General features: G+C 35.6%; 1 protein-coding gene across 1 annotated transcript; it reads right to left on the reverse strand.

Annotated features, from left to right (window-relative positions):
* On the reverse strand, positions 1–10,263 carry LOC132547779 (trypsin delta-like). The gene is made up of 7 exons (XM_060211579.1): positions 10,224–10,263; positions 6,005–6,123; positions 4,747–4,907; positions 3,308–3,371; positions 2,178–2,343; positions 530–675; positions 1–144 (listed from the first exon to the last, which is right to left on the reverse strand). The coding sequence occupies exons 1-7, from the start codon at positions 10,261–10,263 to the stop codon at positions 1–3; spliced, it is 840 nt and encodes a 279-aa protein (XP_060067562.1).
* Between the last annotated feature and the right edge of the window lie 1,323 nt (positions 10,264–11,586).

Genomic DNA, 11,586 nt, shown 5'->3' on the forward strand with positions numbered 1-11,586 from the left:
TCAATTCCTATTTGTTTCGATCCAATTACGGTAGTGGTATAGATCTGTATAGACGGACGGATAATTTGGTAAACAGCCAGAAACTCCCCAAGATGTCACTCCGGCCAACATATTATCACACACCATAGGTCCACCGCTATCTCCCTGTGACAACAAATATATCGACATTTTAACGTTTAAGGAGACCAAACGTATACTAATTCCGTGATTCGCGGTAACTGCACATCACACAAAGGATCTTCCATTGCATTTACAAAATGTCCTTAATCAACAATGATTTTCTAATACACGACTTTACAGTCACTGATGTTACATATTACACGACTTTACGTTACAGTAACTGATGTTACATATTACACAACTTTACGTTACAATTACTGATGTTACATATTACACGACTTCACGTTAAGGTCACTGATGTTACATATTACACACTGACACTTTACGGTTCATGATCAGAATTTTTATGCTGCACAATAAACCACTGACATACATTTACCAGATACAAGACCATAAAATTAAAACTTACATTACATGCCCCTCTCGCATCGTCACCTGTGATGCAGATGTGACAGGTATTACATATGTTACTTCCCCAGGTAATCGCACACACACTGTCAGAGATGACTTCCATTTTTGCCTGCTGTAGGATGTTCGACGTGCTGCCACCACCGCCTGCGAAATGAAAATACAAATCACGTTTCCGGATAATGTGTTATCATTGTGTAACTAAATATCCTCAATTTTATGAAATGACACCGAACTTGCTATACTCTGTATAGATTTCATACAGCAAAACAGGACAAGAAATTTAGATAGAGGAGTACTTTTTTTGACGGCATGATTCAGTTTCTGGTCATTAAGGTACTTCTATTGAGAAGAATTCTGGAAGTCTTGAGTATGTTTCAGTCGGATTTTGCATAAATCATCACCACATTTCCGATTTTGAATTCGTGAATGTCGACTTCGTAAACCATTTTACCAGATTTTTAATAATTCCAGCACGGAGACCTATGTTTTTCAACCATGAAAAGCACCCTCGAAAATTTCTCTATCCAGACAAAAAATATTATTTAAAAAAAACCCTAAATACTAGAAGATGATCAAATAAAGGAGATAAGTCATTTTGGAAAATTTTCATTTTTTGGTTGCTCTGCAGTTAAAGCTCATTGAATCAGATGAAAACGTAGCATTTCACATCAGTTTTTTCTAAATATCAAAATTTCATACCTTTACCTCGGAATAAAAGACGAAGATTTATTTTCAAAATGGTTGCCGCGAAAATTACGGAGAATGTCTGTTAATCAGGAAAATAACGACATGAACGTGTTACTTTTATAAAACGACAAAAACATACCCATCTACAAATGTTTATAAAGCTGAATAAAACGTGTACGAATTATCCTAAAGACAGAAAACATCCTACAACATTGTAAAACAATAGATGACATGTTCAACATGTAAAACAACAGAAAACATGGTCAACTTTATAAAATAAACAAAATCATGTTCAATTTTGTAAAGCAAAAGAAAACATGCTCAAATTTGTTAAGCAAAAGAAAACAGGCTCAAATAGAGAAAACGACAAAACAATATCTTAAACTTTGTTATACAGAAGAAAATATTCTCAAATATGTAAAACAGCAAAAACATCCTTAAATTTGTACAACCACAGAAAACATGCTCAGTGCTGTAGAAGTCAATCAAGTTTGTAAAACGGAACCACAAAAACGTGCTGAACGTAGTGTATTATATTTACCAGTAAATTTGTACAACCACAGAAAACATGCTCAGTGCTGTAGAAGTCAATCAAGTTTGTAAAACGGAACCACAAAAACGTGCTGAACTTAGTGTATTACCAGTAAATTTGTACAACCACAGAAAACATGCTCAGTGCTGTAGAAGTCAATCAAGTTTGTAAAACGGAACCACAAAAACGTGCTGAACTTAGTGTATTATATTTACCAGTAAATTTGTACAACCACAGAAAACATGCTCAGTGCTGTAGAAGTCAATCAAGTTTGTAAAACGGAACCACAAAAACGTGCTGAACGTAGTGTATTATATTTACCAGTAAATTTGTACAACCACAGAAAACATGCTCAGTGCTGTAGAAGTCAATCAAGTTTGTAAAACGGAACCACAAAAACGTGCTGAACTTAGTGTATTATATTTACCAGTAGTTGTAACTCCCCAGCCCGTGATCGTGCACTCTGTTCCGCTGGCGAGGCTTTTATCAATCACGTTTATTGCTTTTGCGTTTGCGTCTAGAGTCATTGAATTAACCTTCAGGATAGCAATATCGTTCGGATAGGCTCCATCACCTTGATCAAAGTTTGCATGCTGCCAAGTTAAAGATAGAAACGATACTGTTTTGGCTATCTCAGACATTTCTCGCAAGATTTCTTCATAATTTGTCAACGGTTTCCATGATGAATTCTCTCCAACATTTTTACCGTAATTACTGATTAAAACAATGGTTACATACTTACAACGTACCAATCTTAATAATCATAAAAAAGAATACTTACAACGTACCAATCTTAATAATCATAAAAAAGAATACTTACAACGTACCAATCTTAATAATCATAAAAAGGAATACTGACAACGTACCAATCTTAATAGTCATAAAAAGGAATACTTACAACGTACCAATCTTAATAATCATATAAACGAATGCTGACAACGTACCAATCTTAATAATCATCAAAAAGGAATACTTACAACGTACCAATCTTAATAATCATATAAACGAATACTGACAACGTACCAATCTTAATAATCATCAAAAAGGAATACTTACAACGTACCAATCTTAATAATCATAAAAAAGAATACTTACAACGTACCAATCTTAATAATCATAAAAAGGAATACTGACAACGTACCAATCTTTATAGTCATAAAAAGAATACTCACAACGTACCAAACAAAAAGACGCATATTTTTAAAATCCTAGTTAATTTTGCTTCATTTGAAGCGAAGAGAAAAAAAGTGATTTGGTTATTGATCAACCACATGCTTAATCAAACAGCTAATTTTGTTGTTAACACCAAATGCCCAAGTAGCATGACTGGCCAATGATTGTAATACTTTCCTCGTTTTATGCCCGAGCCTCATTTTCTTTAATATTACTCTAATTACGGCAAACAACATTTTTAGTTTTTTCCCGTATGACTCTCATCTTCCATTTATCTGAATATGCATTTAAATTGTTCAAAAGCTTGCGCCAAGCTTGAAGGCTTATGGTGCGCTGTGCGCGTTTTGCGTGTCTATTCTAATATCTCATTATCTAGATACTTACCCTTATCTGCTTAACAATACTGGTAGTCCGTCCGCCTCTTAAATTTGCAGTGGCGTATTTCACCCTAAAATTTTGTAACACATAAATGTGTGACATGTTCGTTAATATTTACATGTTATATGTACACAGGTGTCCTAGTGATCCCTACCGAGGTGTGTTTACCTGTTTTACATAATCTAACCTCAAGAGTATCTTTGAAATAAATTAAGTTAATTAGACCTAAGGGAACATCGTGTGGGAGTCCACAAGGTGATTGTCGGTAGTTAAATAATTATTTTAAGCATCGAATCTTGCTTTTGTCGATTTTATATGTATCCAGTTCTAAATCAAAATCGCTCAGTGGACGCTCTTTGTATTTTTAGAGATTTTCATTTGCAAGCAGTGGAAGGATTAAAAGTTTGTAGCAGACGGCATCTCAAGCAGATATCAAAACATGGAAAACAAATTTGTTCTGAAAATTACCAAAATATCATATCTTGATTTGTTAAATAATTATCATATGTATTATCTATCTTTATCAATTCATATTCTGCAAGTCTGGAGTAAATTTGAATCATTTTATTGAAAGATGTTATAAGTTTAGCATCAAACATTTGTAAGGGTGATTTCCCCGAACATAATCTGCATTCATAAGATATTCATGTTAATCTCTTCAAATTCCTTGTCAGATGAAACAGGCTACTTTTATTAGTTTCATTGAGTACAACTTGAGTTGAAATTGAAAAATATATAAATGAGGTCGGTTTGATCTCCTGGTATGGTAGTAAAACTAAACTACAGTGTGGATTTCAGACAAATTTTATCTAAATCATACATGAGGAAAGGTAGCCAGTTCTTGAATTAAAAAGACTGTTTCTGAAGAAGTTAGCTCTAAAATCCTTTTCCTTGCCATCTGAGTGTAGTTTTAAATTTGGTTTAAAACTTCGCCGAGGTCGGGCAATTATTTTTCTAATTATATTACTTCTACCTCCGGAGAAAAGTTGAGGGGAAGGGATTTTCCAGCTTGCAGTCTATAACGCCATTTGGTCTAAAATATATTTTGGGCAATATTTTGTATAAATCATGTTGTTTGTTTGTTTGCTTGTTGCTTTAAAATTATACTCCGCCTTTATCATTAGTTCTAAAATGGCACTTCGGAAAGGTGAACATATTTGTATAAATGAAGTTGCTGCGACCTTCAAGTCCAGGAGACAGATATTTTGTAGGGTTTTGCTAAAAGTCTCGTGAATGTCAAATTGGTAATCCTTCTTCCTGCTGCATGTCTCTGTACTCTGACCGAGTAGGTCTGTGGGCCTAATTATATTGTTTGAAAACTACAAAGCCAATATATATTTCACACACACTAAGAGTGGAATTATGAGCTATCCTCGGTATCAAATGGCAAAAAATTATTTGTAATACTCATAAATTCAATATCAAGAATGATGATCGCAACATACCTTGTCAGACTTCCTAAACAGTGAGCAGCGGTAAGAACCGTTGTGTCGTCAAGGATGACCCCTCCACATACATGGCTGTTGAAATATGATTGGAGTGACACTTGCCATGGGAAATCACTAATGCTCGCATCTGCTCCTCCGATGATTCTGGTATGAGATCTCTGAATCAAGAAAGTGACGGATTAATTTAACAAATAATTCAGACGAGTTCCTAAGGTTTTAGTGCTGTTTAATTCAGAATTAGAAGGCTTCTGTTCTATAGCAGAACTTCAAGTTTGCTGGGTAAACAGATGCATCACATGTTCCCTTCCGGGCATCATAAGGTGTAACACTATACTCATTCATACTCAAATAGCCCCTTTAGGTTAGACAGATAAAGAGTATATAAAACTCCAGATTTAAAATTAGTACTTTTGGACACTGGACTGTATTCATCAAAACTTGTGAAATATCTGAAATCCATAATATTTTCTTTTTTCTCGAAATTGAAGATTTTGTAAACAGAACAATATATTTTACATGGAAGATTTTGTAGTTATCTAATTTTTTTTTATTTCTTTCTTTTTTTCTAATTTGAACATGTGTCAATGCAATTAAATATTGCAAACTGAATATTTCTATTCACTTTCCAGGATCTTGTAATGTTCGCCATCCTGAAAACCCTCTAGATTTGTTAAACCTACTGCCAATTTCGCGAGGGTTTACTTTTTGATAGGTTTTCAAGTCCATAGGGATTTCGTTATGTCGTCCATTACATATATGCTGGAAAGTGAAATAGTTTGGAAAATGGGTGTGAATCAAGTCAGGTGATGTTTGGTGAGGGTGTCTCATGTGTGTGTTAGTGAGTCGGGTCAGATGATGTATGGTGAGTGTGTATCATGTGTGTTATTGAGTCAGGTCATGAGATGTTTGTTGAGGGTGTTTCAAGTGCAAGTTAGTGAGTCAGGTCAGGTGATGGTTGGTTAAGGTGTCTCATATATGAGTTAGTGAGTCAGGTCAAGTGATGGTTGGTTAAGGTGTCTCATATATGAGTTAGTGAGTCAGGTCAAGTGATGGTTGGTGAGAGTGTGTTATGTGTGTTAGTGAGCCAGGTCGTGTGATATTTGGTGAGGGTGTGTTATGTGTGTTAGTGAGCCAGGTCGTGTGATATTTGGTGAGGGTGTGTTATGTGTGTTAGTGAGCCATGTCGAAGATATTTGGTTTAGGTAGGCCGTTCAGAGTGGGAACTATATGAATTTTTTTCTCTGTCGATCTTTACCATTTCGGCATCCTTGATAAGGTCTTCGGAGGGGTGTCTTGGTACCGGTTTGGCGGCCTTTATAAGGTCCTCGTTAGGATGTCTTGGTACCACGACCTCATGGGGCAACGCCCAGGAATCTGAAATTGTGAATTTTAATTTGTCATCTCCAACAACCGAGACTCGTTTATTACCTGATATGAAAACACGTTTCTTTACTCAAGAATAAGATTGGATTTATTTCAGATGAATGTATAATAAAGAAAAAAATATGATAGTATATTTCATACGTTCTGTTTCTTCTGTATTTCCATGACGTACGCCTTATGATACAGAAAATATAATTATACGAGAAATAAAATGTACCCGCCTTATGGATTGACTCTAGACTTGAAGTGTTGACGGCCAATAATTTCATTAATAAATCTGTAATCTGGGAGGTTTACCCAAGTTCCTTATAATTCAGTGACCTTATTGTTTTGGAAACACGATGCAATAATTCGTAGCTTCCCGCCAAATTTTGAAAATGTGTTATTTTCAGCACAGTCGGATAATCGTTTTTCTCACATTGCTGTAGAAGTGGGATGCGAGAATGGGCTCATTCCCCGAACACCAACTCTCCCAACTTGAAAGAAAGGTGTTTATATAGGGAATCCTTTGAAGCTAAAGTTATAGTCTGTTTCAACTAAGAATGTCAACTTATTTTGTAAATAGGATACTTACATATCAATAATGAAATAGATAAAAAGTTTCTGTTTGTTTTACATAATTGTAACACATTTTTAGCATATAAAAGCATTATAAAATAGTTATTAAACTTTAATATTCAATATTATTATTTAATTATTATCATGTAAGATTATGTCTAATTAATAGATAAAATTCATTAAGTCACATTGATATACTGATGTCAGCAATTAAATTTTTATATTCATACATGTGATAGTGAATCAATATGCACATTTTAGCATAAAAATAAACTATTATTTAAAATGAATAAATAAACCACTAAATGAAGCTGAATTAGCACTGACTCGGTTATCTATGACAATATATTATCCTCTTGCTCTAGATATTATGGCCTTTTGCAATCTTTGATAGTCAAGTACTTGATAAGTCTCTATTAGAAAACACTAAATACTCTATCCAAGAAGGAGAATCTCGGATGCTGAATCAGCATAGGTCATCAGGTCGGTCGTCCCAGTCTGATAACAGTCCTTCATGGTGGCCAGGCGTATTTCTAATTCCGGGGTTGAATGGTGCCTCCTGCATCTCTCTGAATCCGGCTGATGTCATTCATGTTCGGTATGTCCTTAAGCGTCTGGATGTTGATGTAGATGTTGGGGTGGGCATGCAGTACCTTCTTTAGTTTCCCTTGCCAAGCTTCAAGATGGTTGGTAGTCCGGGGTCTCTTTGTTGAGAAGTGGTTCCAGGTTGTTCGATATCCCCCTATCATTACTCTCTGTGACATAATATGGGAATGATGTGGATGTGGGATGTCAGCATCAACAGCTTCCTCATGGGTTTTGTAACCAGACGTCCTCAATGCGGTTTAAGGGGATGAGTGGCAGAACAGCAGCTCGGTGTACAAGTAGTTTGACGTCATCGTTGTCACGGTACATGGATGCTGTAAATCTGGTGACAAGTGTAGAATGTGCCATCACAGAAGAATGTGTCAGATGCTGCAAGTTCGGCCAGGTTCTCTGATGTAGCGAATGTGGCCATCCTGTTGTTCTGTTCACCGTCGTCAAAGAGGAGAAATGCTTGCGGCAAGCAAGGTAGAGAGACGATTTGGCTGTGTAGAATGTTGGCAGTCGCTGGACCACGGCCTTGGAAGTGTCATCCAAGTCGTTGTCTCGGAGTTGGTTGAGCTCCTCCTCAAAGATGGACGGAATGGGTTGGACAGATTCTACGCATTTGTTGGTGATCTGGTTGATGATCTGTTTGGCTACAACACTGGCTGGGTCTAAGGTATGGTTGTGTGGATTTCGTCCAAAGTTAGCTGCTATGTTGTCTACTGTCGAGAGGGATGTTGAACAGTCCAGAATGTCCTGCTGCCATTCCTTCGAATCTGTCTGTAGATGAATTGATTATGAGAAAGGTTCTGTCCGTCTCTTCTGTTGGTGATGAACTTAACGTTGATCTGAGCGTTAGCCATCCTGTACTGTACTTGTATCAAACCACACAGATAATAATATCACTCAAATTAAACACACTTTACACTACGTTGGAAAAAAGTACATGATTAAATTATATATGTGAAAAAAGTCAAGTAATGAATCAAGCAATGAGAAATTGATGCTTCAAAGTGCAGATTGAAATATGATAATACATTTCCCATTGAACAGCTTGAGATAGGAACAGTTTGATATTTGATTCCTTTATTCTACAGTTATTAACAGTTTTCTGAACAGTTATCAGAACTTCATTATCTGATTTACCTGTACAAGTTACTTGTACAACAATTCTGCACCAGAATATAACTCACTATCATCACAACTGATCTCCTATATAATTGTCATAGGCAGAGTTGGTGTTAAGGGAAGACCCGCGAGAATTGTGGGTATTATCTCCTATTCGGAATGTCTTGGTCTTTTTCTTCAGTTGGTTGTAGAAAACAATTTTCAGTGGCGTAAATGATCGCGTTAACAAAAGAATTTTAGAAAAGATAAGAGGAGAGTGTAATATCGGTATCACCATTGACAGGGAAATGTTGCGGCCATGGCATTGGTGAATGGGAAAGCGTATTTCCCATAACGTTAGTGGTTTTCCAAGTTCCCCACAAGCATAGTGACGAGAGAGAGGGAGAGAGAGAAAAAAACAAACACAACATAAACTGGAACGAGGAAAAATCATTCATATCAGTTTAAGTACATTGTTAATTTGAAGAGAGTTCACATTGAAAGTCAGTTGGAACATTTCCACATCTACAAAAGGACAGTCTATAACTGTCTACCCACAAAACTCCAGTTTATTAAGGTAAAGTCTCTATTTTAAAAGCTAGTGTACATCTTTAAAAGTTGTGCACTAAATTCGAATCCGTTTTAACATTTTAAAAGAAGTTCTCGGCCTTTCTGAAAAAAAATCAGACAAAATTCTTTTGTTTTGTTCTTTTTTTCTCCCTAAACTTAACAAAATTTGACAACTGATCATTTTGATTCAATCATGTACCGGATGTTGTTGCTATAGCGCTTCAAATTCAGAGAAAGACTAAATCAAAATATAACTGGTATTAGTCGCAACACACCGCTCGGCTAGTGAGAACTTCTCTTTAGCTCGATCGGTTGAGCGTCAGATCAGTAAGTTAGGTGTCCCTTGTTCGAATCCTAGCATTGAAATAAATAATAACCTCTGTTACAAAAACATTCACCGATTCCACTTCTTCGTTGAGAAACCATATCATAATTGAACATTGTCTATGAAATAGCGTAAAGACCTAAAGACGGTAGAATTGGGTTAGCTTTTTAGAAAAATATACAAATGATCACGAAGTAGAGTTTGTTTTTCAATTTATCTTATAGAGGATATACTGGATAATTCTATGATCTACATAGAATAACGGTGAAATTTAAAAACATTAGATGTTCAAAAATTTACGGACGAAAATTCATGATATTTCTAGCTTCGGTTTACGTAATAAGAGCTAGTCAAAACCTCCCCACATTGATGCTATTGCAGCAATCATAAGAAGGGAACTTGCTATATAAATTTTCAAAATCATTATCAGTGACCATTCACATCTGTACTGTTTTAATTTAGAAAAAATTACAATCTGATATAATTTGGAAAGGTGAAAAAATGGAGAACGTATTATTTTTCAGACTAACGCGTTGATTATCAATTACATGACAAGATACTACAGACAGTTTTGACTTCAAACGCTCTAAATAATGTCATCAAGGATTAGTAACAATAAATTTTCGTTCCAGATTGGCGTTATATGAACGGCCGTATGATCTGTTTTAGTTCATATTAAACCATAGATAACGCTTTCATTGTAACATTAATATCGGAAATATCATCACATGATGATTGAAGATTGTATAATGTTAATTGTCAATGAAACAAGAGTTTGTTGACGATTAATACTAGGTGATGTTATATTAAGTTTAGATAAAAATTGGTTTCAATGGATAAATCAGGCTGTTAACAATTCAACCAGTCGTATCATTATTCGGAATATCCTGATGACGTTGAGGAGCATATACAGTATAGAGTACAGGTAAAAATGAAAACTTACCAGCGACAAGCAACAAACAGGCAAAGAGAAGTCCGTTCATTGTGATCGTACCTTCAGCAACCGATGTTGTGATGAGACTGTTCGCGGACCGGCCTTTTATGCTACTTGGTCATGTAGCCTTACCTGGTCATGTCATTCAGCATCTGTGTTTTCCCATATATCCCAACGCCCGTCTTCTGTCACGTTTCTCTCCGCCTGACACGAAAAGTACCAATTATGTCATAAACGTGTTATTTTCAAGTGTTTTGTGGTACTGTTTTGGTATGTGATAATAATTTATTTGTGAGAACAACTTCTTGCAAAGTATGTCCATATGCTGGACTTGATTTCTAAATTCTAAAATTCTGGACCATCTGTTTAGTAGTAGTAAAAATGAATACATTTATAACGTGCAATGACAATTTATGGATTTCCATTTTTAAACTTCTGAATTGGCAGCTTTTCATGGCAAACAACGCAAAATGTCAATAGTTTTATTATTTTGTTTCTTATGCGAAATTTCGGACATTTAATCGTGCGTAAAGAAGATACATTGTATCTGTGACTTATTAAAGATCTTAAAATTGATACGAAAATGACCTATTGTTTACAGACTATCTTCTACGGGTCTTAGTTAATGCAAGTAAGGTTTGCAGGGAAAATGATGTGTATTTTTTCAGTTTTAATAAATATACATTTTCAATTTTTCAATTTAAATTTCAGACATTACGACGTTAAGACCTACTGAGATTTCGTTAATGGTTACGTCAGGACAGCCCTGGCGTTTCGTTGGGAGGTCTATACGTATGAAGGTGGACAAATGCTAATAAAAGTTCTGAATATTCTTAATTTTATCGCTTCATAGAACTGCATCGGATGGGTGTTTCGTTTTTCATTCCTGTGAGGATTCTCAAACTTCACACACTTATAAAGCATCAAAATACACGTACTTCTTTGTATTACCCTTTAGTATGCTTATTTACTAGATAGTCATTAGAACTAGGTGAAAATGGCCATTTATACCATTTGTCTTCGTATAATACGTCTTTTCTTGTTCAATTACATGTTTTTATTTTTTATTGTAGTTTTGTTTTGATCCGTTTATTCCTCCTCTCCTTCCTCTTGATTCTTGAAAAAGGAGTAGGCGTATCGGGATGGTCAGTTGTTGTAGTGGTCACGCACTTGCTTTTCACCAAGACGTTGTCGTTCGTCGGTGAGACTATACCCGGACACGGGAGGAGTCACGGAGACATTGTAAAATTGTTGTTTAACCATTTGTTGACGAAGAAGTAGTTGGACTTTAGACCTTGGCTGGCGAAAATGTACTCTGACACTTTTAAATTCTCAGCAATCTTCACGGCAACTATATGCATATACACTAAAA

The sequence above is a fragment of the Ylistrum balloti genome, unplaced genomic scaffold (assembly GCF_031769215.1).
Source record: "Ylistrum balloti isolate Yb309-2 unplaced genomic scaffold, AGI_CSIRO_Ybal_v1 Utg369978, whole genome shotgun sequence".
Classification (NCBI taxonomy): domain Eukaryota; kingdom Metazoa; phylum Mollusca; class Bivalvia; order Pectinida; family Pectinidae; genus Ylistrum; species Ylistrum balloti.

Excerpts from the sequence above, each read along its gene's own strand:
- LOC132547779 (XM_060211579.1), bottom strand. The coding sequence starts at position 10,263 with ATGAACGGACTTCTCTTTGCCTGTTTGTTGCTTGTCGCTG. Across the intron at positions 2,344-3,307 it reads GTATTGTTAAGCAGATAAGG|CATGCAAACTTTGATCAAGG; the intron begins GTAAGTATCTAG and ends TTAACTTGGCAG. Across the intron at positions 145-529 it reads ATGCGAGAGGGGCATGTAAT|GGAGATAGCGGTGGACCTAT; the intron begins GTAAGTTTTAAT and ends TTGTTGTCACAG.